General features: G+C 48.3%; 12 protein-coding genes across 12 annotated transcripts; 6 read left to right on the top strand and 6 right to left on the bottom strand.

Moving 5' to 3' along the window:
• Positions 1–286: 286 nt before the first annotated feature.
• AFUA_1G02310 (uncharacterized protein) lies at positions 287–1,767 on the top strand. Its single transcript, XM_744888.2, has 3 exons — positions 287–780; positions 837–903; positions 968–1,767. The coding sequence occupies exons 1-3, from the start codon at positions 745–747 to the stop codon at positions 1,540–1,542; spliced, it is 678 nt and encodes a 225-aa protein (XP_749981.2). The 5' UTR covers positions 287–744; the 3' UTR covers positions 1,543–1,767.
• Positions 1,768–2,080: 313 nt separating this feature from the next.
• Positions 2,081–2,506, bottom strand: AFUA_1G02300 (uncharacterized protein; the record flags this gene model as incomplete). The annotated part of the gene is made up of 2 exons (XM_744887.1): positions 2,081–2,257; positions 2,354–2,506. 2 exons carry the CDS (start codon positions 2,504–2,506, stop codon positions 2,081–2,083), a joined length of 330 nt encoding a protein of 109 aa, XP_749980.1.
• A 4,857-nt stretch (positions 2,507–7,363) lies between these two features.
• On the top strand, positions 7,364–8,030 carry AFUA_1G02290 (CVNH domain-containing protein; the record flags this gene model as incomplete). Its single annotated transcript, XM_744886.2, has 2 exons — positions 7,364–7,496; positions 7,556–8,030. The coding sequence occupies 2 exons, from the start codon at positions 7,364–7,366 to the stop codon at positions 7,741–7,743; spliced, it is 321 nt and encodes a 106-aa protein (XP_749979.1). The 3' UTR covers positions 7,744–8,030.
• Positions 8,031–8,273: 243 nt separating this feature from the next.
• AFUA_1G02280 (uncharacterized protein) lies at positions 8,274–10,388 on the bottom strand (the record flags this gene model as incomplete). The annotated part of the gene is made up of 1 exon (XM_744885.1): positions 8,274–10,388. One exon carries the CDS (start codon positions 10,386–10,388, stop codon positions 8,274–8,276), a length of 2,115 nt encoding a protein of 704 aa, XP_749978.1.
• Positions 10,389–10,899: 511 nt separating this feature from the next.
• On the top strand, positions 10,900–14,107 carry abp2 (putative ARS binding protein Abp2). Its single transcript, XM_744884.2, has 2 exons — positions 10,900–11,899; positions 11,953–14,107. Exons 1-2 carry the CDS (start codon positions 11,252–11,254, stop codon positions 13,645–13,647), a joined length of 2,343 nt encoding a protein of 780 aa, XP_749977.1. The 5' UTR covers positions 10,900–11,251; the 3' UTR covers positions 13,648–14,107.
• Positions 14,108–14,175: 68 nt separating this feature from the next.
• Positions 14,176–14,754, bottom strand: AFUA_1G02260 (uncharacterized protein; the record flags this gene model as incomplete). The annotated part of the gene is made up of 3 exons (XM_001481645.1): positions 14,176–14,521; positions 14,578–14,630; positions 14,683–14,754. 3 exons carry the CDS (start codon positions 14,752–14,754, stop codon positions 14,176–14,178), a joined length of 471 nt encoding a protein of 156 aa, XP_001481695.1.
• An 842-nt stretch (positions 14,755–15,596) lies between these two features.
• On the bottom strand, positions 15,597–16,230 carry AFUA_1G02255 (uncharacterized protein; the record flags this gene model as incomplete). The annotated part of the gene is made up of 2 exons (XM_001481644.1): positions 15,597–16,067; positions 16,135–16,230. 2 exons carry the CDS (start codon positions 16,228–16,230, stop codon positions 15,597–15,599), a joined length of 567 nt encoding a protein of 188 aa, XP_001481694.1.
• A 752-nt stretch (positions 16,231–16,982) lies between these two features.
• AFUA_1G02250 (uncharacterized protein) lies at positions 16,983–17,710 on the bottom strand (the record flags this gene model as incomplete). The annotated part of the gene is made up of 2 exons (XM_744882.1): positions 16,983–17,549; positions 17,618–17,710. 2 exons carry the CDS (start codon positions 17,708–17,710, stop codon positions 16,983–16,985), a joined length of 660 nt encoding a protein of 219 aa, XP_749975.1.
• Positions 17,711–19,011: 1,301 nt separating this feature from the next.
• AFUA_1G02240 (uncharacterized protein) lies at positions 19,012–19,830 on the top strand (the record flags this gene model as incomplete). The annotated part of the gene is made up of 2 exons (XM_744881.1): positions 19,012–19,152; positions 19,213–19,830. The coding sequence occupies 2 exons, from the start codon at positions 19,012–19,014 to the stop codon at positions 19,828–19,830; spliced, it is 759 nt and encodes a 252-aa protein (XP_749974.1).
• A 434-nt stretch (positions 19,831–20,264) lies between these two features.
• Positions 20,265–21,969, top strand: AFUA_1G02230 (uncharacterized protein). The gene is made up of 5 exons (XM_744880.2): positions 20,265–20,435; positions 20,506–21,344; positions 21,482–21,614; positions 21,672–21,705; positions 21,766–21,969. The coding sequence occupies exons 2-3, from the start codon at positions 20,968–20,970 to the stop codon at positions 21,582–21,584; spliced, it is 480 nt and encodes a 159-aa protein (XP_749973.1). The 5' UTR covers positions 20,265–20,435; positions 20,506–20,967; the 3' UTR covers positions 21,585–21,614; positions 21,672–21,705; positions 21,766–21,969.
• A 225-nt stretch (positions 21,970–22,194) lies between these two features.
• Positions 22,195–22,763, bottom strand: AFUA_1G02220 (uncharacterized protein; the record flags this gene model as incomplete). The annotated part of the gene is made up of 2 exons (XM_744879.1): positions 22,195–22,370; positions 22,628–22,763. The coding sequence occupies 2 exons, from the start codon at positions 22,761–22,763 to the stop codon at positions 22,195–22,197; spliced, it is 312 nt and encodes a 103-aa protein (XP_749972.1).
• Positions 22,764–23,689: 926 nt separating this feature from the next.
• On the top strand, positions 23,690–25,238 carry AFUA_1G02210 (ribosome biogenesis protein BRX1). Its single transcript, XM_077803785.1, has 2 exons — positions 23,690–23,982; positions 24,043–25,238. Exons 1-2 carry the CDS (start codon positions 23,753–23,755, stop codon positions 24,881–24,883), a joined length of 1,071 nt encoding a protein of 356 aa, XP_077659958.1. The 5' UTR covers positions 23,690–23,752; the 3' UTR covers positions 24,884–25,238.
• The last annotated feature ends 43 nt before the right edge of the window (positions 25,239–25,281 follow it).

Genomic DNA, 25,281 nt, shown 5'->3' with positions numbered 1-25,281 from the left:
CGATCCCAACAATTGGCCAAACATACGAGCAGGAAGAAAGCACTAGACATCTGATGCAGATAATCCAACGCCATCATCCATGCTAGATACTTAGACAGTTGATAGATCCATCTAACAGACAAAGATGCAGGAACATCCTGGACACTGATGATGCAGAGTTGGAAGGATTCTGACATTGACTTGTAGATTTGAGGACTTGGGCTGGATTGTATCCCTACACCGCTTATCTGCTGTAAAAAACAAAAGTGACAGATGGATGAGGTTAAACCATCAGTATAAGTGACACGTTTGGGATACAGCAGGTTGTCGAAGATGACAACTCTGGCATACAGAATAGGTGGGAGAGGTGTGAGATGTTCCCACAGTCTGTCACCGTCCGAGGGATTTAGATGAGGGAATTACAACAACACCAGTGAGGTGTGGGTGATCTTGTACTTGGATCCGTGGATATTCACTGCCAGAACTATAGAGTCACACTAACAGAGAAGTGGAAGGTTGAGACCTGCTTCCTCTTCTTGTCCTCTTGTTGTCCTCTTGGTACTCTGCAACACATTCTGTCACCTCTTCATCTTCTTTACTCTTCTTACCTCGACCTTCCTTGACATCTACTTTCACTACTCCTCTCAGCTTTCTCTCTACCCACTTCTACTCTTGGCCATACTCTCCAGCTATCTACTTTGTGCTCTTCTTCCACTCCGTTAATCACCATATCTGAACACCCTACGTATCACTCATAACTCCACGATGCCTATGCGCTGGACTCCCGAGAATGATCAGCTAGTGAGTACACTCTCCTCACTATGAGACTCAAGACTGACACCAGGACTCAAACCCAGCTCTTGCTGAAGATCCTCGAAACCCATGACCTTTCCGTTGATACAAACAAGGTTGCTGCAGCTTGGCGTAAGTTCCCCATTCGAGTCACGTATTCCGAATATTCTATATGATAATCACTAACGCTAAGCAGCTGGCACTGATGATAATGATAAGCCTACCCCCCGTGCCATCAGAGAACGTCTCGTCAAAATGCGCCAAATTGTAAAGGCGTCTGGCAGCGGTGGTTTCACCATTGGCGGCAGCGACACCTCCACCCCTAAGAAGGCCAAAAAGACCGCTACTCCCGTTGAGACCCCCGGTTCCAAGCGGAAGCGCAGTGGAAAAGCCGGTACTTCTGCTGATGATAACGAAAACATCACCCCTCTTAAAAACAAGGAGAATGAAACCAGTCTAGTCAAGATGGAAGCCGCTGAGGACGAGATTGACACGCCTACTAAGAAGAAGCCGCTCCATCCCACTCTTTCAGGAAACCAGGTTCAGGTCCAAAGTGGCTTCGTAAAGACCGAGGAATCTGATGAAGCCGTCTTTGGTATTCTAACCACTCCTACTAAGCGTTCCCGCAAGGCGAGCGTTCTTCCTGCTGGTATGGTTAACTACGAGGACGACGAGCAGGGAGAAGATGATCCCGAGAGCTCTGCTTCTGAGTTCCTGCCCGATGAGGCGGGTGTGAAAATGGAAGACATGGACACGATGAATTATGCTTGATTTGATGCCGTTGGGCGACATGGTTCATGGTTTTCGTTGCTTGGGAGTTGGCCGCAGGTTTGGAAATTGCGAGGGCAGCAGGGTCTACTTATTCTTCCTGTATCTAAGGTTGTGACAAGCACGCAATCCATTCTATGATTATTATCGCATAAGGTGATACACGGGTTGTCCTTAAAGCACTGCATCAGTGAATGCAAAGGACCCTGACATGGAACTCAGCTATGAGGGGACAGTCCAGCTGCGTTTACAGACAAGCAGATGCGCCTATATAATGTTGCCTACGTCCAAGGCCGGCAACAGAGACGCAGTAGCTGAATTTAATGACTCAATTAAACCCAAGCTGTATTTCATAACGGCTGCCCTAAGAGACTAGTACCACAGGAACCGCGTTAAGCCCGTGTCCACCCCCCATATCCAGCTACAAAACTAGAACACAACGCAACAACCAGAGGCAAGAAAGAAGCCCTGACCATCAGAGAACTGATACATAATAGCAAATCAGCCAAGCTCAAGCGCTGTCGACAGCAGATCCGTTCTCCTATTTCTTAGCCTTCTTAGCTTTCTTAGGGCTGGCCTTGTCCTTCTCTGCGCCATCACCGTTGGCGTCCTTCTTTGCGCAGCCGCGTTTGCGTTTCTCCGGAGTAGGAGGAGTAGAGGAATCCCCGTTGGTAGCGCTGCCAGCCCTAGGATCCGTTCTGAGACGTTGGAGTCTGCGCTGGATAGCAAATATAGTGCAATCTGTGTTCATTTGTGTCAACAAGTTCTGCTTCTTGATAGTGCTCGTAGTTATTTGATTTATGTGGGTACTGACCGGGTCCCATATGTTTGGCAAGGTCTTCGTAGTCGAGCTTGATGTTACTGGTGGTGAGGATTCTGAGGAGAAGCTGTTCCTGTCAGCATTAGTGTTGATTGAGCGTGTTAAACTGAGGCGCACCTTGGCATCAGCCTCGTGGTCCCAGGTCATAGGCATGATGTTAGATTTTTTGGAGATTCAAGAGAATATGTTGATTGTAAAGTGTGGTTGTGGCTAAATCAAAGTAAGGCTTCGTTGGAGGGCTGGTCGATGAAGTGGGATACGTAGAGTAAGAGAATGATGGCGTAGTGAGAAGAAGAGGAGAGACGAGTCTGAAAGAGCTGGGCTGTTTATCTGTGTTGCTGTAGCTGTGGGCTGTGGCTAGCAAGGACCTGAAGCGGAACCGGGGCTAAGTAGCTATTGTTCAGCTCAAACAGCACACACGGGCCTTATTCAAGCAGGTAGAGCCTCCACCGGATTTAAAAGGGGTTCAGTAAGCATATCTCACCGTACTATAAGATTTCCACGTACACAACCAGATTGTGCTTCGATGTCGTTTACGAACCGTTCCCGGGCCGGGTGCTGAGGTCCATGGCTACCATGTCCCAAAGGGGGGATAACAGGTGTATCCTTTTCTTGGTTGGTGATACTGATTCATGTAGACTACTGTTAGTATGAGCTCCTGGATAGTGCATCGAAAGGAGGGCCATTTTCTGAACACAGCGAAGCTTGATCCGGCACGCTGGTGAGACCCTACCACACAAGCGCCCTCGAAAAGAATCTCTTCTCGTTTGGCAAGGACACACAGCAATGTGTTGGGATGCAGTGCGTATTGACTTCAATTGTATTTGGATCGTGATTATTGTCACACTGACATGGTGTAGACTCACATATGCAGAGCTCTATGTCACCCTCGGTCGAGTATTTCGGCAACGTGACGATCTGAAGACGTCGAGGAAAGCCAGAGAATGATTATTATACAAGAACTACTTCTCATCATACATCCCAAAAAAACACAACAATTTGTATTCCAGCGCTCTAGATGTGGTTGATTCAGCCAGTGGCTTTTTGAGATCTCGAGATACCTATCTTTCTAAGAGGACTTGAATATGAACCGAGGGCATCGTCTACAGAGCTCTTCATATTTGCCTGTACTGTGAGTAGAATGAAACGTGCCAACCCAGATTGGTGACGACATTATATGCTGCAATTGTCATTCGTTACCTGCTTTATCAGCAACGGCGGCAACAAGGACATAGGCATTGTCACTGAGTTGCTCGGCAGTTGGCACTTTGTATCCTTCCGTGTCTGCTGGTCGAAGGAGTTAGTGGAAGATTGTCTTTCGTGAGACTTCATCACCTCTTTCCACGGCTCCTTTGACTTTCGAGATCTGGTGCTTGCAACACGGAGTACAATGAGAATCAAACCATACCACAGACCAAAATGGATTATGAGCAGGTGTTTCTTACCTCGCGATCCATCGTCATTCTTGACGGTGACTTGCTCATCAACCTGGCGAGCCAGAACGGACTCTGAATAGCCAGGTCTCGCATGGAAGAAAATCCCTGGAAGAACGACAATGTAGGGCCTATGTCACGAAGCATCTAGGGTATCTCAACGCCCAAGTTCTCCTTGCCCAAGAGTCATTATAAATATCGAACGCATAGTTGATGAGAACGTCAAGGGGAACTGCTCGAAATCCATAATGCAGGTCAATATTCCCCGTAGACTCGAACGCCAATCGCACCCGATTCATCAACTTCTGTCCTGACCTTGTACGACTTTTCTAGCACGAAGACTATCTGTGCGCGAAAAGAAAGGTTTAAAGCTGCTCGTCTGACCTGATGGACGTCGTTATCGGGAATAGTCAACTTGTAATTATCTAAATCAAGGGCACACGTAGAAAGACGGGCTTTTGCCGAACCGAGATCCAAAATACTGGATCTTGTCAAGGTCTCCTAGGTATGTCTTTGAGGTGGACCACGTCCTAGTATTGATGCGTACTCCTGGGCCTAAGACTGGTCAATAGAAAGATATCGTCCATGATGAGGGGATTTGAATTGCCATATTTTGATGGAGCTTCTCCCTCTCTGAACAGAGTTTTCTCTGTGTGCGTTGTACCACAATGAGTAAAAGGAGAACACTCCGAGAAAAGGTCCTAGAACCTTTGCCAAAGGACGGAAGAACAATCGATAAATGATAACCCAGGCAGCCCGCACCACGGTCACAGCGACAAGAATGCCTACAATCTACCATGTGATAAACATATTGACGCTTGGGGTCCTACTTCAACAACTTCAGAAAGGAAATCAACAGGGTGGTTGAAGAATGGAAAAGCGACCAAGAAGTCGGGCGATTACCAAGGATATGTAGCGAACTTTCATTCTGAAAAGCATCTCGATCATCCAGAAGGCGCCAAGATACCAGCAGGACGCCAACCACGTTTCCTAAATAATGCTACTGACAATGTTCAGTGAGTATTACAACTGCATTATCGATGAGACTCCCGCTGAGAGATGGTCCTGTGTAGCAGCGTGGGTTGGTTAGCCTCATGACTATAGAATGAGCTTAATGCATGAACCATGCACAGAAACGCGCATTGCATGATATTGCATGAGATGCATCTAAGTTGACTAATAACCGTCGGGCTGAAGCATCATTAAGCTTTCAATACATCCTAGAGTTTCTGATCGCCGATATATTTTCCGTCGTGTTTCCCGTAGTGATTGGCCCTGAAAATTGCAGCCCCTTCTACTTTCTGGAAGCCCATGGCCGAGGCTGCAAGGAGTAGCTACAAAAGTGGCTGGCACAGATTCGAGGGTAGATCAGTCTCAACGCCGTTGTTTCTTCAAGCTATCTCTTCAAAGCTCAGCATGGATCTCATCTAGGATTCTCAGATCACGACGCAAGGCTTCCTGATGCCTACGACCCTCCGTAGACTGCGTCACTGCATGCATTCAACAGGGTTTGAAATAAGAGCGAAGACGGTGTGCTCAAACAATGACATGACGGCATCCGACAAGTTCTATGAAATCCAGCATATGCGGCCTTAGAGCGAAAGCGCCGAGATACACATGTATCTACCCTTGCTTCGTGCCTATCACGAAAGCCCAACAACCACTTCCGCCTGTGTTATCTATGTGTGAAACAAAGATAACACTTTAGTTGTGACTCATTTACCAGCATCATCGAGAGCGACTCTCTTATCAGAGCACAACAAGACTTGATCATCATTGAGGTCGGGCTTCCCTGACGCCTGGAAGCGAATACAATGGAGCAAGCGAAAAGCTGAGCTGCACACTGAACGGGCAGTAATAACGAGCAGCTTCTGCCACTCAAGATTGTCATGAATGTCGTCGCCAATGATGTGACTTGAGAAGCAGTATGGCCCGAGTGATCTGCAAGGACTTGGTAATTTGAGAGTATGCGATCAGCAAGTTTACGTCAGTGAGTAACGACTCTTTATAACAAAAGGTGATTGTACTATGACCATGCTGCATCTCTTACCATGACCGGCAACTCTGAGGATAGCTTCTCCGCAGAACGCCCAAGGTTATGGACGTGTTGACTTTGGAGGCAATCTATGGAGCCTGTTTCTATCATGCCTACGATTGACATGAAAGGCGCATGGCGGGTTGCAGATTTCAGCAGTGGAAATATTGAGGTGATGAATGTGCATCTTTTCAGTTAGATAGGAAACCATCCCGGGTAAGGGATAAAGAATCGCCTTATATCTGTGAAGGATTAACAAAAGGCAACATTGAGAGTCGACTGTGTTTGCTCAGAGGAATCTGTCCGAATAATCAGCAGACTTGGACCTACCTGCTCATTCGAAAACCATATAGTGATACCTTGTCAGTTTCACCACAGCACAAAGTCTTGCAATACATTGCTTTTTGGATTCATGTCTTGGATCGACTTCGGAGACCTCGGGTCTCTCGAGTCACCAGCAACATGTTACGACAAATGTCTGGATATTGGTAATTCTTAGTCTTCCTGCTCTCTCTCTCTCTCTTTCTCGATGATTTGGATATCCAGCGATATCTCACCCTGTCTCTAGACCATGAGCGGACGAACAACACCGTTACATAGCGCCGATAAAGTGATGCAGAAGATCGAATGCAGAGGTACCCAAAGATATCGTCGAGAGTATTGTTCATCCCTTATCAACCCCTCCGTACCCCTCATTTCCCTGGGCATGTTTCGGAGTTGACCATTTGCTTCAGTGACTGGCACATGGAAGGAGCAATATTACCATTCCTTCCCCCACCGCTGCGTCCTTTATCCCTGTAAGTCGGATATAATCCGTTGTGGAGCCAATAATTAACAGTTACATCAGCCCTGTAAACGTTACCTACACCCGCCTCCTCATCCTGTTTTGATTTGCTGCGCGCAACAGTCGACATGACAATGTGCGACAGCGGATAGCGAACTACAACAGCATAGCCTCATACACGACATGCATACAGCATCTTATCATGATGGGACTATCCGTACCTCCTGCCTCACCTAGTGATTTTCGAAGGGACAAGTCAGAAGAGCGGGGTCAGAATAAGACAGATTGAATGCCCCTCAGGGTCCACCTCTCAAGTGGCCGCCAAGCGCCTCGATAGCAGCACACAAAGTGGAGTCAACCCCCAGCTCCAATATGGCGGTGACTGCATGCTGCAGTACAATCGTGGCTGGTGAAATATTGTTGCCTAAGATTCTCGCAGCTCGAAGCCAAAAGGGGATATGTCCGCACAGAGCCAGGGACGCTGTTCGCTGCTCAATGTCGCAACTGCCACAGCGCTACCCACTAGAGTCTACTCTGTAAAATTGCGCGATATGGGAACAAATAGGGCAAGGCCAGGTGGTTAGCTGATCCATCATGCTATAAACTGTATGGGCAAGGGCCCACATCTCAGGACGGCGATGGTATAAATGTAAAGCTGTTCCCCGCGAAAGAGTACAGATACTCATCTTCATTCCAGATCAATCAGTGCCATCTCCCCCCAAGAGACATTCTTGACTATCTTTACATTCAAAATGAGCTTCCACCTCACCGCTGAAGACATCCGTATCGAGGATGGCCACAGACTCGTTGCTCGACTCCGTAACGCCGATGGTGATTTGCAGGACGCCTCGATTGACCTAAACACCTGCCTCGGAAACGACAACGGTACTTCCGCCTTCTATAAATGATCCAGATACAGAGTGCCAGATGACTTATCGATGCAGGTCACTTTCAATGGGACGGTGTCGACTTCTCTCATTCTGCCCAGGATGTTCACTTCGCCATCGAAGGAGGTGGCCAGGTTCCCGTCCTCCGGGCTCAGTTGGCAAATCAGGACGGCGAATTCCAAGATGCTGACGTGAATCTGTCTGAGCGTATTGAAAATATCAATGGCGAATTCGTTTTCCACTGATTGAGAAGTGAGTTCATGCATGGTTCCGCAGACCGGTTGCGCCTACCTAACACGGTTCGAAATAGTCGCGGCGGAGTCTGCGCACATTGTTAATAAGATGACGAGTCCAAGGCACTGTACATGAGATTATGAATTGTTTGACCAGGTGATGCTGTAGGGTACTTCTACCACCACCTCAGAGATAGCTTCGCAAAGGAGGGGCTGGCGTGGTTTCTCACTGGAGAATATCCCCAGTATGCGGAACAGTCATTTTAGAGAAAAGAAATTCAGAAACATGATACACCAGGGTATGCCACTTAATGCGCCCATACCGTTGACCATGATAATAACCATCTTTAATCCTGTAGCCCAACACCTTGCCAAGAACGCCACCTTACGGCGCTCAAACTTGTAGAATAAAGTGCTGAAGGCGCAACCGTCAACCAATCAGGCACATGTATCAGAACTTGCGCGAAAAAGAGACCATCCAGCACCGGAACAAAGCGGAAATAACGTAGAGACGAAAGGCAAAGAACCCGAAGACGTTCATATTACCATGCATGCCCTGCCGCAGTAGCGTCAAAGTCATTACCATTCCAGTCTTCGTCACCACTAAGCTCATCATCAAGGAAATCTTGTTCATTGAACTGTAGTTCAGTCGGGCGCAAATTGTCAATTCTGACCATGACAATATCGCACATGCCTTGGATAAAGAGGTCTCCATCGCCACCATCAGATGCTCGGTCTGGTGCGCTCAATTCCATATTATCTTCGGTTTCTGAATGCTTACGTTTCGCAAGGCGTGCGCTTTTGCGCTTGGACGGCGTCGACAGGCCGCTATGGTGTGTTTCAGACTGGGTGGCAGCATCGTTCAGTTCAAGCTGAGGGGTTCCCTTACGGAGGCTGCGAAGATCAGGGTTCGGAGGAGGACTTCTTCGTAAGAACACCCTCTCCATCCTTCCAATCCATTTCTCTCTAAAAGTTGCGCGGTCACGCCATCCAATCTTCAAGATGGCGCTGATAATTAAACGGCGTAAATTTCGAAGTTCCCTTGCGGAATCGATAAGAGACGTAAAAAATACCTCAGCTGTCATATCATCCCATTTTCGCAATTGTATCAGCTCAATCTCTTGCAATGTGGAGGGCCAGGTTGGCACCTCAGAGGGACCAAGCAACTCGCGGAAATGTGGTTCCACATCGTGATAACTGGACCAGTCATGCATAGATATGTCCATCTTGAACCTTTCAAGAACCTGGCAATACTCCGCTAGTCCTACAACAAATGACATACTTAAATGCCTGTTGTGATTAAGGTTGAGTTCCCGGAGATGCTGCCCATGAGCAGCGAGAAATGCACTGAGGTTCGAGGTGGTCACTTCATCGCAGTTGTTGATAGTGAGGGACGTAAGTGCCGAGGGCATATTGAGGAGAAGATGCTCGTTGACAATCGAGCACTCGGAAAATTCCAGACGACGCAGATATGGGAGCTCCTTAATCGCGGTAGCGAGAATCACTTCCCGCTCGTTGGATGGCTCTGCACTTCCATCGTGATCAATATCTTCTGAAGCGACATGCAACAGTCGTAACTCGCGCAAGCCCCGGAACGCCTGGTCATGATGTTTGCCGAGGAGGAAGGGAATGAGTTGCTTCGCTTCCATAAACCGGCTGTTCCAATCCCAGCTGCGCAGGTGTATCAAGCTCGTATTGATCGATTCGAATAGACTCTCCGGATAGACCCATTTAGATCGTTGTATCTGCCATGGTGCGAGACCCACAATGAAGTCATCTTTGTGATACAGCCGCACTTTCTTTACTTGAGGTGTCTTTTCGATAAGCTTAGGAAGATCAAAATAACCGAGCGTTGGTCCGCTTTTGTGGAGCAACAGGATCTCCACGTCGATGTGCAACTCTTGTATCTTATTTCTATAATTGGTTGAAAGTGTCTCCTGTGGCTGACATAGCAGGTTGAGCAGAGCATGGCATTTGATAGGTATCAGAGGCGGAGAATGGTAGAGGGCTGACAATGCTGGCTCATGAAAAGCGCGACACAACAAGGCAACACTCACAAGCCATTGCGTCGAACTGTTTCTGGTTGTTGTCTTCTCATCCATCAATGGAAACGATGCCCGAAAGAAGATGTCAAACAATATGTGGTACGGAAGGGTGTGCCAGGGTGGGATGACTCCAGAGCCGATTGGGAGCATGTCATCTGCCTGAACTTTTGGACGCTTGTTGAGAGGCCTACCCAATTCCAGGCGGTTCTTGGCAGGGGGCCTTTTGGACTTGCTAGTCTGGGACCTGGTTTTGACCGTACGATTGCGTTTGGGCCGGGAAGATGTGCCATTACCAGCAGATTGGGGAAACGGATAGGTGTATCGAGTTGGAGCTTCAACGGGTGCGACCGCTGAATGGTCCTCGTTAGAAGATCGCTCAAAGTCATCATCTGTAGATTCCTCGCGATAAGAAACGGGGGCTCTGTTTGAACTGCGTGGACGCAGCGAAAGCGACATTCGTCTAGATCGTTCCTGATCAGAGTCTGTGTCTTCATCCAGTCGATCATCTGAACTACTATCTTCAAGATATGATTGCACTCGGGTACGACTAGTGCGAATAGGACGGGACAAGCTCGATATCCTCTGACGGGATGAGCGCATTGAGGAAGACATGATTGCGTAGAGTAAGGATTCGCCCTAACTTCAGATAGAAGGTTGGGACAACAGCAGATAAAACATGGCCCACCTGCCTGTCAGTTCCTCAGCACTGGAAGTTCAGATACCACTGAGCACGCAGGGGCTAGCATCATGCGTTAGTGGACTGAACTTTAGCAGTGGAGATAACTGAATGAGCGATAATTGAATGAGAACGACTAACTAGGAATGCCTCAGGAGGGCTGAGAGGACGGAGAGGAAACGATGAGGTCAGTTGGTGTTGCCGTTCGATTATCGCCCTTACAGAGGTTTATCGATAAGAGAAAATCCGCACATTCTGAATGCCTGAGGCCATCAGAGGTCAAATGTGGTCTAGTGGTGCATGTGACAGCAGCCAAAAGGCCCAGGCACCCACTCCCCCGCCCCGAGGCCGCCATGCTAGTCCAAGACAAGTAACAATCAGGATCCCGAAATAGAAACAGTCAGCGGCCTCTCTTTTTAAGGCGTGAATCGTCCAGCCACTCCATCTCTCCTCTTCCCCCCAGTTCCAGGTCGGGATGATGGCGTTTACATGTCCAGACTTGAAATCTTCACCTCATCGATATCAATGCTGACTATATATCTGTAAATTGTTCACTCTTTGTTGACATATAAGGCATATTTTATGCGCTCGATCTGGGCTGGTCCCTGACCTACAACATTCGACCTCATAGCATTTAGCGCCCAATTATTCGCATTTGAGCTTTGGCATTTTTGGTGGATCTACTACCATTGCAAATGACTCCGGACTCTCTATTCATACTCAGATCCCCTTCAACCGTTCAGAATTCGGAACCAACCAGTCCTTGTTTTTGTTCGTCTCGATTTGTTCATTACCTGCAATGGAAAGCTCTTTCACCAGTGTGATACCACAGTCGGAACCGAATGATATTGGAGGAACTCCGGCGGTTATCCAGCAGTATGCGAGATACTCGTCTACGTTGGAGCCAGGATTACAGAGTGGCTCTTCGTTAGGGAGCGCCCGCAGTCGGTTAGGGGCGTCAAAGTCTCCTCCCCTACATCGCAAAGCGACCCCTCGCAGTCTGCAATCTTCCCCTACTGGTTTACGACCAGTTGCGCCTGCCACGTCAGCTACGCGCTCTGGACCATCGATGTCTCCTCCAGTTTATGATACTGTTCGCCAGAGGCAGGCTCGGGAACCAATGGATCAGGCAGTCTCGCGGGGCTTGCCCTCTCGCGATATTAGAGATGAAACCATTGACGATGCTTATGTGTCGTTCATTCTTTACTGTAACCCAAACGTTCCAATGTCCACAGACACCACCGAGCTGCGAAAGACTTTCCGGTCTCCGCCTAGAAGCGATGGCAAAAGCTTCAGCATCTTCACCCTCTGGGAGCTTATTCGGAAGCTGGACAATAAGGAGCTGAAAACTTGGATTCAGTTGGCGATTGAACTAGGCGTAGAACCCCCTTCGGCGGAGAAGAAGCAAAGTACGCAAAAGGTTCAGCAATATGCGGTACGACTCAAGGTTCGTTAAGTTGCGCTCGGCCAAAGATATCCCGAAGATGCTAATATTTATAGCGTTGGATGCGCGCAATGCATGTAGACGCCTTTTTCGAATACTGCCTTGGCCATCCTCATCCGTACTACACCCAGCTTCCGGCCTCTAATGCCGCGGTCAGTGACACTCGCGACGGCGTACCGCTAGAAGAAGACCTTGCCTTGCGTGCGCTTGTCCCTGAGTGGAAACCGAAACGTGGGCGCAAACGGGCCGATGAAAGGGAGCAAGCTAACGAGAAGCCAACGAAACGACCTCAGCTAGATACGTCCGTGGGGGTGTTGCAGGCGGGTTCATTTACAGATCAGTCTGCAACATTTCCGCAGAGCGCCATCCCATTTAGTGCTTTCCCTGACAACGATCCATGGATGACCGCTGCATCGTCATTCCCAGCTGATGGATCTACCGACAACCAGCAAGGCCAAGAGCTTCGGTGGAGACCTCTAGAGCGAGACGCATCGCCTGCTGGATATCCACAGTCAGCGATAATTCCACGAGGGCATCATCCATCAGAAGTTCTTCTGCCAACGGCAGAACCACGCTCGGCGATCGATCCGTCCTCTGGTGAAAAGTCGCGATCTCGGAGGCGGCATGGTCCAGCGGTTTCTTCTGCCTGGCCGAACAGCAATGCTTCGATCACAGGGAAGACTCGGGGTAGGCCTCCGCAGAGAGGCGTTGTCTCTGGTCCATTCTCCACGTTTCCCGTGAATCCTAGTCGGACTGATTCCAGGCCAAGTCAGGGTCCGGGGTCAAGATCTTCGCCTGCTATGGTGGTAGAGCGGAATTCTACAACTCGCGCAGACTCCCAGTATCAACAGTCGCCCACTCCTTTTCCTCATGCGACTGCCAGACCAAACAAGCTTCAGCTACAAGTTCCACAACACCTGGGCGGACCTGTCCGCCTTGCCACACCACCGACGCTAATGGTCAATGGAATGAGTACTCCGTCTGCATCCCTTAAGGTGGAACCTAGTCATCGGAACGGCTCTAGCGCTCATTCAAGTGACTTTTTCGGCGGGAGTACTGTACAAAACGTCATGCCGCATACGAATACCAATTCTCTGTCTGGTAACAACGCGACCTTGGACATTAGCCTTGACGATGTCGCCCGTGTCCTCTCAGACGAGCTACTCCGCGCGAAGCTCACAGGCAGAGCAGTACCTCTGAGCGCTGAGGAGGCTCGCGCCTTGGCATTCTCCATCCTGAGGCGCTTGAGTGCTAACTACATGCGACTTCCCTCGGGGTTGTCGGCCCTTGCGTCAGCTCTTTACCTCGGGCTTGGAGCGCATTTTGGCTTTACCAACCCCGTCTTGAGCTCCATGACGGTGAATGTTGAGAGAGTTCCCGTAGCTGCTGGGGAAGGTCCGTCGATGGCGGCCGATAGGACGTCGCCCAATCTCACCTATACAATTTCCCATGAATACAGACACGATTCTCAGTTCTCCACAAAGGTCGTCTACAGTGATACCGGCATTTCGACTACAGATGTCAGTAAACCTGAGGGATCGTCACGGATGACGGAGGATATGGACAACAGCGTTATTGAACTTGACAGTATGACCGATGCGGATTACGAAGTCGATGGTGCAGAAAGCACCGCGTCTGAAATGACATGGAAACAACGTTACATGAAATTACGAGCACAGATGCAGAAACGGGAGCGGTCGCTGTCCCAATACAAACGCAAGATCCTCGAGTCTGTGATGGCAGACATATAAATACGCCGACGGGCTTGTCCTATTCTGAGTCGGTTTGCGCCAACGCGATGTTAATTCGCCTGCATGTATCTGAACACTTAATGATACCCTTGGTTTTCACATTTTGATGCCACCTGGGCTTTGTTTCCAAGTCGATACTTTGACGTGTTACGGGTGTCATCTGCAGTAGTCGCAATCTTGTGATGCTGGGTTTTGAAGTTCGATTTGTGTTTTAGATACCCCTTGTGCAAATGATACGCTTAAAGATATGACACGGGACCTTTCAACTCGGCGTAGAACATCTGAAAGCATAAGTAGTCCTTTGTATTTCCTCGGTGATCTCTATGAGAACCGCTTGCACCATGACATAGGACTTGATGCAAAATACCGACTTGTAAATCAACTAATTCGAGAGGCCAATGGAAGAAGTCAAATGTCCAGCCTCCAAATCGCGTATCATTCTGCAACAGCAACCCGTGGCGCAAAATCAGAGAGTCAAGCTATCTCCTCAGTCTCCTTGGTCACATCATGACCGTCGCCCTTGGAGGTTCAAAATTGGCCCAACAGCGTCTCATCATCGACAGCAGTCGCATCAGCGTTAGCGCCTTGAGCCTTCTCCTCTTCGGCATCGGACCCCTCTTCCTCCTTCACAGGACTCAATCTCTGCTCAATCATTCTGTGTGCGCTCTCAAGGACCCCCTCCTTCAACATCCGTGCTTTCTTGGCTCTGCCCTTACTACTCTCCCCTGCAGGCTTACGCTTCGCGGGTGAACTCGAACCCGAACTCTCGCCTGCCCCCTTTGCTTTGGACTTCTTAGGAGGACCAGCCTTGGCAGTTGCGCCAGTGTTCGCTGATTCAATGTAGGCCTTGAGCAAGCGTTCGTAGCGTTTTGCGCTGATGGATGGTTAGTTCTGGGGGTGTGAACTGTTTGGGAAGTGGTTGTCACGTACGCAGCTCCTCTGCTGACGATGTTGCATGCTTTGGCGACTTCGTTGAAGTCGACCTAGGGTCTGGTTAGGAGGTTGGGGTACCGGGGTGAGGGGAACTGGGCTTACCTTGCCGCTGTTTGAGTAGCGGATACAGCTTAAGAGGAATTTGACTGTTTCGTCGGGGTTTGCGGGTGCCATTTTGATTGTTGGGTCCGATGGGTTGGTGTTTGGAGGGTAGGTGTAGGTATGGTGTTCGATTTCAGATTGTATAGAAGAAAGATGTGAAAGTTCAAGAGGAGGAATCTGTAAAGAGAATTAATAGAGCGAGAAGCTAGAGCGAGTGATGACCTAGGGTATTGGAAGACAGAAGTGAGTGAGAGGTGTTGTGAGAGGCAGATCGACACTCACACAGGGCTTCGGGGGTTGATGCCGGAGATGAGTGAATGAGTGAAGTAGGCCAGGTCACTTAGTCTGAGCTCCTGAAACAGTCAGGAAACAAGACGACTTGCTTCCCAAGTGTTGCTATGCTATGGGAAATAGTATTGAAGTAGGGGATGTATAGTCAGAAGAGTCTATTGCTTTCAAGTTGGACTCACGTCTTTGTGATGTCTCCCTCTCGAGTGTAGTGACTAGCGATAGGTCTTGAATGGGCTTTTTACAAATTCTCCACATGCTATCAAACAGTCATCAATGAACTGTCATTGTTTCCTAATATGATGGTACCTATTCTTAAACCTAATGACGAGTTCCAAACAAATTCAATGCTTAGAACATCTCCGTGGGGAGATAGTACCGCAAAAGGAAATATCAAAGCTCAAATCAAACCATCGTTCTCTCAGCTTATTGCTCGTATCCTCCAGGTTCCTAAATTCTAACAGTCGAAGCAATGGCTGTTTCCATCCTAAGCCCTAAGGTGTTCGTCACGGAGATCCGAAAGGTGGAAGAGTGTGCCAGGTTCATACCTACACTATCAGTCATGGTGTTACTGTATATAAGAAGACGGCGAGACAACTTACAGTAGCAAGGTTCTCTGCAGGTCTTTAAGCTTCAACTTTGATAGCCCCACCATCCTCCATCTTCACGTTTCCATTGTCCTTCTTGACTGGAATCTCAACAGACTCCATGACGGCGGCCTCTTGGGCAACAGCTAGCTTGCCCTTGCCTCTTGGACCGCGCTTTTTTGAAGGAGAGGTAGAGCCATCGGCGCTCACCGGGCCCGTGGCGGGAATCGGCTTTGAGTTGACCTTGGCTCCCTTGCGTCCAGCAGGCTTGCGAGCGGGCTTGGAAGGAGTGGACTGGACAGTCTCGCCGGAAGAAGAAGGATCATCGCCCGCAGTATCATCCTTGGCAGCCTCGACAATAGCACCAGCTTTGCCGGCCTTAGTAGGGGTAGAGGGAAATCTGCACTCCAGGTTTGGAAATCCATAGCGCTTGCTCAGGTTGCGAAGACGGTTGCGGGCTGACAGCACATTGCTGTACTTAAAGACAGTGGCAACTTTACCGATGTCGACCTGGTGTGTTGTTAGGGGTATTGCATCTCTGTAGAGGATAAAAACGTGAGGAACTCTGTTGACTGACCTGCTTAGATCCGTTGAGATTTTTGAGGCATTCAATGATGAAATGGGCATCGGCACTACTGATGTCCCCACCGTTGGTCTCGGGGTTGGCGGACATTTTCAGCGAAATAAAGTACTAAGAACTTTTACGCACGTCTTTGAGAAAGGCAACAGAATCTTCAGGTAGTAGAAGTGCCTGAAGGGAAAGTTGAACGAGATGACGTAGAGACAAGGCAAAGTGTGATGAGGATGAGAACAAAATGAGATCACAAATGAGAAGATCGTGATAGGGAGTGATAGCTAGAATGAAGAAGAGAAAGAAAAGGAAACACATACACACCACGTTATTGATATTAGTACGCCGAGATGTAGAGGGTGATTGATCGCTACTGCAACACAGAACAAAGTCCAACTATGCTTGGATTGAGATATGGATAATGCGAAGGAATTGAGTGAAGTAAAGCCCGGAGTCCCAGTAAATCAATATTCACATCAAGTCAATCGTAGGGACAGTAGACTGTCTCTATCCTTCATTCCGGTCATGTCTGTTGGAAGAAATGGTAAGACACACGGTTCTGATATGGCTCCGGAGCCCAAACAGAATCTTGAAGAGTCCTGATGACAGGACAGTCAGGGTGCATGGCTTCAAGCTTCAAAAGAAGTAAATTCGCTAGTCTACCGTCATTGGAAAAATCGGGCCAAAGAAGACAATTGCAACGCCATTTCTGTCAGGAAATATGTCCATTTCACACATCAAGTATCAAACAAACATAAGCCGAGCATCTTAACGCCTCACCATAAGTCATACTGATGGTTTTCTTCGTCACGAATCCGCTCATCTGCTCTCCTCCAGCCTTATCGAATACTCTCCTACTGTTCCTTCTGGGGCAGTTCAACTTTCACCAGAACGTCATTCGCTTTGCCTCCGGCTTCCAGCTCGGGTTCATGCTCAGGCTCGGTTTTGATAGGAGCCCATGTGCTTGGACCAGCCTGCTGATGAAAGGTCACAGGCGTTGAGGGTGGGAAAGCAGGAACAGGCGCATACATGGTCAATGTTCCCGGAGCCGCGGTGAGTGGAGTATACGGAACTATCTGCGGCTGGATGGGCTGCGGATGCATCACTTGAGTCGAAACATGAGGAATGTCTGCTAGATTCTGGACTTCATGACCGTATGGGTCAACCTTGATGTAAGGGTTTGATTCGTACGCAGGGCCCGCATTTTCTTGCTTCACTGGCGGCTTAGGGGAGCCCTTGTCCTTCAGCATATCGGCTTTGCTGGCAAATCCTTTGCCAGTCTTCGTGGGAGTCTTCCTGGGGCGAGAGGCGCGCGGTGTAGATGAGATTCCTTCCATTTGCTGCCTAAAGCGAGAATAACGCATCCGAGCAGCGTGGCCGTTGGATATCTCAAGCTGCGATGCAACAAGATTCCAGTCAATCTGTGGAGACACATTGTTAGCTGCAGTCCACACTCCTGGGAGTGCCAAAGGAAGAATGGCCGACTCACGGATTTCAAGTCCAATTGCTTGATAATTGTGTAGAGAAACTTGGCAGTAGGGCTATCGGTTGGCATTGCCTTGCTCCGTCTAACGGTCGACATGGCTGACTTGGGAGTGAATGGTTTCCTGATGAGAGAGGTACCGAGCAGAAAGCCTGCAATAGAAGGTCAAGTTGTGCTTGGGAATTTGGGATATTGAGAGTGACGGGGGAACATGCACTCTCTTGCACAGACGCTGGATATATAAGCCTCTGGTATTGAACTTAGACCAACAGAAGAAATGCTGTTGGTGTCCGCCACAACGGCTCCTTACAACAACAAAGAAGCTGATCAGGCATGAGTGGACGAAGCAATAAACAAAGCAGGTGGGTTGATTCTTTGACATTCTAGCCGAATTGATACCCTGGGAGTAGTTGGCGACTATAGCTATGTCTTGATGTCGATCAAGCGAGAATCTCCCCGCAAATAAAACTCTCAATCATGAATCTGGTTACTCGTCGATGAAATTAACCACATGGCATTGAAGGATATATTTCTCTGCATAAACATCGGAGAGAATTTTACCTCCCATTCTGAGATTATTTACCATTTTGGTCAGGTCCCATGCTACTGACACAAAATCATTCCAATATTTCTGAATTGCATTCAAAAGAGTTGGTATATGTCCAAACAGGACAGAATTCTTTGTGATCGCGGCATACTATTTCCAAGACAAAGGTGGATGCGCAGCCCAACTTGCAGAACCCACAGGACTTTTTAGCAGTCATGGGACCGTCGCCAATGGCTTCAGACATAATGAAGGATGGTGGCAGCTGGTGCATGTGTTGCAAGGAAGTCAGGATAGACCTGTCATGCCCGCTTGGTCCCCACAATGGTTATCAATATGACAGCTCAGAGTCTGTAGGTTAGGTTGGAATCTCTTCAGAATTTCACAACAGGAAAATTATCCATTGCACACGTTGACAGAGCGATTCAGGCAAATAGACTCACTGAGTACGGTTTAGTTTCCAGTTGGTAGCACAAAATCTACCTCGCTGTCAGGACAGCCATTCATTCTAGTCCTCCAGGAGCTGTAGACTATGGCAACGACGACACATGGTTCCTGCAGCTCCGGCTCCACTAATTTAATCAGTCTTGAGCTAATCCTGCATCTTGGATTGCTTTTTATTATGACATCTTCGACTGTGGTATAGACACGCGTGCGCGTCTTAAGGCGTGTGATGGCCATCAAGCTCCTTTTGGACAGATTATAAGTACTTGGGCCGCTGTTATCTTCTATACTTCCGTTGAAACCTCAGGTTCATCCATTCAATTAACGTCGCTCCGATCTCCAATCTCCTTTCTGTCTCTTAAAGGCCGCTCTACCTGAAGCCTTGTCGAGCCTTGACCGGCAACGTTAAACAATGCCTGCCTCTCGCATAAGGTGGGACGATTGGAAGGACAAGGTGATGCTAATGGCAGTGTTCGAGCAAATGAACATGACCTCTCCCGACTTCAAACGTGTCTCCAAAGTGATGTGTGGAGATTACAGTGCACGCTTTGAGGTACGATAATCATTCAATGGACTCCACGATCGAGGACTAATAGGTGCGGCCAAACTACAGAAACCGCTTCAGGGACTCAACAAAGAGGCTGCAGCTATCTTGCGTGATCGCCAGCGCCATGCCGAATTGCGAGAAATGACAGACGAAATTCTTCCTATGATGTCCGGAGCCGTGAACAGTCCAGAAGATAAGGATGTACTGGTCGTCCGAGAGGTTACGCTACGAAGCGAGCTTACGCCGCCCGCGAGCGAGCAATCCCCCAGCATGCAATCGAGGCGCTGTCCTCAACAGACAGAGAGAGTCATGCCGGAAGTTATTACACCGAACTCTCAGCCTTCCAGCATTGGTCGCCACACACAGAGCAGCGGCGTACAATATCAACATCACACGAGTTCGGAATACGATCCAAATGTACACCCTGCACGCCGTCCTCGGTGCTCCCACGAAGCAACCTCCACGGCTGGTCCGTACACCCATCCTCGCAGCTCTCCTCAAATACCGTCACGCGGACGTGACTTTCCTCGTGGACAGCAAGAGCGAGGCTGGGATCAGACTCTCAGGACTAAGAATACTGGTGGAAGGTCTTTTAAGCCGCGAAATAAAAACAACCGTCAGCGCAATTTTCCCCAGATGACCCGGGTCGAAATTAATCATGGGCCTGTACATACCAGATTTTAAATGTGAAGCCTTTGCGTGTCGATGCTTGTATAGAATGTTAGCGATGCATTTGTTGCGAATAATGGTACTCTGTTTGTACATCTCGAGGGATATTTCGAGACTATATTTTCTGTTTTACATTAATTCAATTTAAGTTCATTTGATAATTGATGCGAGTCAAGCCCTTCACCTGTCTATCTCATCCTCCCAAACCTGCGTTGGGGGAGCACGAAAGGGCAAATATGCCAGTCTTTTACATGCCGTGCTTCTAAAATATGATATTGATAAATAGTTCACAATGAGAGTACAGGGATTAAATTCTCAAAAAGCAGTCAGGATTCACTGGAATGAATACATCTTCGTCATGATGTTAGGGCTAGACGGAGGAAATATATTCCGACTTATAAAATAGTTTATCATCGCTGAAGTTCATATCTCACTACTTCTACTTTATTGCTTTGATGCATTCTTGAATTTGCACTGCAGTGTTACTTCTACGAACAAGAAATCGTTGTCTAGATACCTTGCCAGCTAGGTGGTTCTAGTGTAGTCGACATGCAACAATGCCCCAGCAGAAGATAATTTGAAGAGAGGGAACTCTTGTCAAAAGATAGGATCTTAGAACTGTAAGTGCAATATTATGTGTTTTCTCTCAGTGATGTGTTCCCGGATGACATCAGTTGACACCGCTTCTAGGGTCATGAGATGCTAGTTTGATGTGACGAGAGACATGGATCAGTAAAACAGGGAGAAGAGCTCCGTAAGAGATGGTCTATGATATGCTGCCTACTATCTCTCTATATCATTATTTCTGCCTGAGCAAAGAGGAGGAAAGAGGGGGATGCAATGTTTGGAGTGGGCTGACTGGGCCTCAGTGAATCGCACCATGGTCATGGGCCAGTGATGAACTCAGGCCAAAAGATATACTGATGCCAGCAGTGCGACTGCGCATGGAAATAGGGCTGGTGAAGTGCCATACTATACAGCACACATGGAAAATATTCATGCATTTCTCTCGGCGCTGGTTATTTAAACTAAGATGGGCGTCTTCTGCTTCTCTCTCTTTCAAAGACTCAACTATCATATCATAGCAGATCTTCGATCGTTCACAACAACTTATTTTGATTGACTGAATATTACCAATCGCCAATATAAAAAATGGTATCTGCTAAGAGAAAGGGCCTAGAAGGCGAAGATGACAGCGCCAGTCACCGGCAGAAGATGGCGCCTGGCAGAAAGCGCGGCGCAAAAAAGCCAAAGACTCAGTCATCTGCCCCCGCCCAAAGTACCTCAGCTGCTGCAGATGGTTCTGAGTTGCCCCAAACACACGCATCTGTTGCGTTCAGTGATCAGGAGTTGCAGTCCCCAGAAACCCCCACCCCACAACCTTCCAAATTTTGGACCAACGAACTTAGGATCGCCTTGCTTGTCGCCGTTCTGAAGGAACTGGATCAGACGATCTCGGAGAAGATCTGGCACCAGGTTGCTGAAACCCTCAGACCAATGAAGCCTAACATTTCTTGGAATGGCGCTCGGTAAGTCTGTATTCTAAATTGGGTGAATATCTCACCTTGACTCATCCTCCCTTCCGAGAGTTCATTCGCTCTGATAGACAGATTCTACCCTCTCTGTAAACATCCTTCGTGACCTGAGATTGCTGACAGAGTGAAAGCTTGGAGGTCGGCCGTCTCAAAAGAGAAAATTTCCCAAATACTACGTCCGCACCGAGCGGCCAACCTAACCAGCCGGCTCAAAACTCGAATGACGAAGACTAAGAGCCCAACTGCGGTAGCTCCATGCAATCTGTAAGTACATCTCGATCTGATGGCGCATGTAACCCTCCTCTGACATGTAATGGCCAGGAAAATTCTCTCGTCATCACGTTGAGGATATCTCGTGAGCAGCCTGATCATCGGCGTTTCCCTCGAATGTTCACTGACAGTAAAGGTCATTCAGGCGATGATTGTTGGGAATAGGCAAGAGGGAGACAATATCTTGCACAACTCTTAGTTCTTGGCTTTGTATCTTGATGTCGCGTAGCTTGTTATTTGAAGTCCTTTGACTACTTCGTACTTTTTTTATGTACTGCCTTGACCATGAGGCTGCGGCAAAACGTTATGAAATGGTATATTCGCAGATACTTAGTACTTAGAAACCCGGATGTAGCATATTTTATCGCAGCAAGCTGCCATACTGTCAATGTCGTCGACACTGATGTCGCCTGTGGGGCATGACTAATATGCGAATCAACAACCTCTCCCCAAAGTCTCATTCTTACCACACGTCCGTAACTGCAGTCTCCTTACTGCCGGTTGGGAGTATTAAACATCGAGTTCTTTATTTATTAAAGTCTGGGAACATGTCGCTGGTCACAGTAGGTGCATGCTATGCTGACACAATCTTAACGTTGGTTGGAAACTCGTCCCCCGCATCTTCTTGACAAACCAATAAGAGCTTACCATCAACGCAGAGCTCCTCACTACCCGGGAGAAGACGAGAAGTTGCGTGCTTCTCGTATCTCTCATCGCCGCGGAGGAAACTGTCCGAACACCCTGGAGGTGCTGCAGCAATTGATAGCACACAGCCAGACAACCTCAAAGGTCTCGCTGAACCTTGTCGCAGTTCTGCCCGCGAAGGCATCCGTTGCATCGCAGCAGATCCTGGCAAGCTTTGGACCTGGAGTTCAACTCGGGCATTGCATCTATCGTGAACAATTCAGTGAACCGGCATCGAGTTATATCATTAAAAGTCAAGCGTCCGGAAGCAGGACGATTGTTAACTACAATGAGCTTCCGGAAATGACTATTGAGGAATTTACAGCAATTGCAGATAAGATTGGCTCCACTGCTACCTGGTTTCACTTTGAGGTCTGCGACTTTCATTTTCTGTAAAGCATACAGGATACTCATGTTCAAATTGTAGGGTCGGATACCAGAGGTGACATTGGCATGCATGCGTTATCTACGCCGATGCTATCCTTCAATCCAGATCAGCGTCGAAGTAGAGAAACCTGCACGGCACGGTCTCCAGGAGCTTGCGATTGAGGCAGACGTGGTTTTCTACTCGAAGAGCTGGGCTCAGGTATGACTGCATACTGCGGCCGTCATGGAGTCTCTCAGATACAGTCTGCTAAACTGCGTCCAGGGTCAAGGCTATGCATCAGCCGAAGAATGCCTTCAAAAGCAACAGCCGATGACAACCAACGCGTAAGACAGTCCTTAGGCCTTATCCATGGGGCGCTGTGGTCGACTGATTATACTTCATCAGGTCTTTCCTGTGTTGTACATGGGGAGACGAAGGAGCTGTAGCTCTAGATACTAAAACCGGTGAACTGTTTCAAAGTCCTGCGTACGCAGCACCAGACCTTAAGGTTGTTGAGTAAGTCCATATTTTGAAGGCTTTTGATAGAAATACTGATCAATGCAAGTACTATCGGAGCTGGTGATACATTCATAGCTGGAATGTTATATGCTTGGCTCTGCCAGGGAAATTGGGATCTCGAGAAGAAAGTACACTTCGCGAACCGGGTTGCAGGCATGAAAGTGGGACAGGAAGGCTTTTCTGATCTGGACAGGGCACTGGAGTCATTTTGAAAATAAAACGTTCAGAGAACGGGGAATATCTGCTTTTACGAGCGTGTATGTCTCATCAACAATGCTGCTTGAGGAAATAAACTTGGCGATTGGTAGCAGTAGTCGTTCCAGCCTGTGTCAGAAGAGAGACATAGTACTAATCGAGCAAGACATTTGGGAATATATCAAGACCTCTCGATATGGGGATGCCAAGAATTTGTAGGCGTGGATAGTTCACGTGACCTTATACTCCAAAGGCGGTGAATTATAAAAAATATTCTGCCTGCATATTTTTGGTACCCTTGTGGAGCTTTTCTCTGCGACAGTCAGGAATCGAAAAAGTTCAGCCGAAATATTCTATTACAATAATAATGGCTGCCGTTTACAAGACAGTGACTAAGAAGAAGCCTCGGCAAATTGCCGAAGATCAGGATGAGGTAGACGTGGAGATGGAAGATCTCCTCGCTGGAGCCGATGATACAAGCGACAGCGACGAAGACGAAGATGAGCATACTGCGGAATCGGCCAAGAAGCAGCTGGCCGCTGGATTCATGCCCAAGACTCGTGTTCTTATGTTGACCTCAAGAGGTGTGACATATCGGTATGTTGAGGGATTTCGCGAACTCGGACTTACTTTTCAGACACTGACGAGCGATTCTAGCCACCGGCACTTGCTCTCCGATCTCTGCGCTTTGCTCCCTCACACGCACAAAGAAAGCAAATTAGATACGAAAAAGAAGACGGCCGGTTACAATCTACTCTTGAACTCCCTCGCAGACCTCCACTCATGCAACGTCATTTTCTTCCTCGAAGCACGTAAGCGCGGTCAAGATTTGTATCTGTGGCTGGCTCGTCCTCCCAATGGACCTACGATCAAGTTTCACGTCACAAACCTGCACACGATGGGCGAATTGAACACTGGATTTAGTGGTAACTGTTTGAAGGGTGGCCGTGGCATTGTCGTTTTCGATCGGTCGTTTGACGAGCAGGGTCCGGTGATGAGCAGCCCAGGAAACGAGTACCGCGGATTGATCAGGGAAATGCTGCGTGGAGTTTTTTGTGTGCCCAAGCGTGGTGTCAAGGGCATGAAGCCTTTTATTGACCGTGTCATCGGTGTCTTCGGTGTGGATGGCAAGATTTGGATTCGCGTCTATGAGATTAGAGAGTCCGAAGGTGGAGCCAAAAAGGACGAGGAGAACAGCAAGCCCGCGCCCAAGGGCAAGAATGCTGAACCTGAGATCTCCCTCGTTGAGATTGGACCTCGTTTCGTCCTTACGCCAATTGTCATCCTTGAAGGCAGTTTCGGTGGCCCTGTCATCTACGAGAACAAGGAGTATGTGAGCCCCAACCAGGTCCGTAGTGAGATCCGTTTGAGCAAGGCTGCGCGGTACGCGAAACGTCGGGATGTTCAAACCAATTTGATTTCGAAGCGCTCTACGTTGGGTTTGGCAGAAGGCGAGAGGAAGCCAGGTCCTCTCGACAATAAGAGCCTCTTTTCTTAAACAGCTCTTATGGTCATCATGATTCCGATTCGGTCCACTTGTCGTTTCTGTCTCTTTTCTTCCACCAGCATTAGACTTGATATCCTGAGGGGATGTACATGTGATGCGAGGGTACATTGTTTCGATCCATTCTACGGCGTCTAGGTGTGAAGTATAATTTAAAAGTTTCATATGCTCTTCAAGGCTGTGGCTGCAATCCCAAATTTCAGGCAAGATATGGGACATTGTATGCTACAAACTTGTTTTGTTGCCCGTTAGAGAATTGAACGGATTTAATTACCAAAAAAGGGGGTTTCTTTATGGAAACAAGAACATCTAAAGCCATAATTGGCTCCGTACTTGAGACCATATCGACCCAACAAGGAGTTTTAGTAAAGCAAGGGGCGGAGATTAGATAA

This window comes from Aspergillus fumigatus, chromosome 1 (assembly GCF_000002655.1).
Source record: "Aspergillus fumigatus Af293 chromosome 1, whole genome shotgun sequence".
In the NCBI taxonomy this organism is placed as follows: Eukaryota; Fungi; Ascomycota; class Eurotiomycetes; order Eurotiales; family Aspergillaceae; genus Aspergillus; species Aspergillus fumigatus.
Note: the sequence above shows the minus strand (reverse complement) of the source record. Positions and strands in the feature narration are given on the sequence as shown.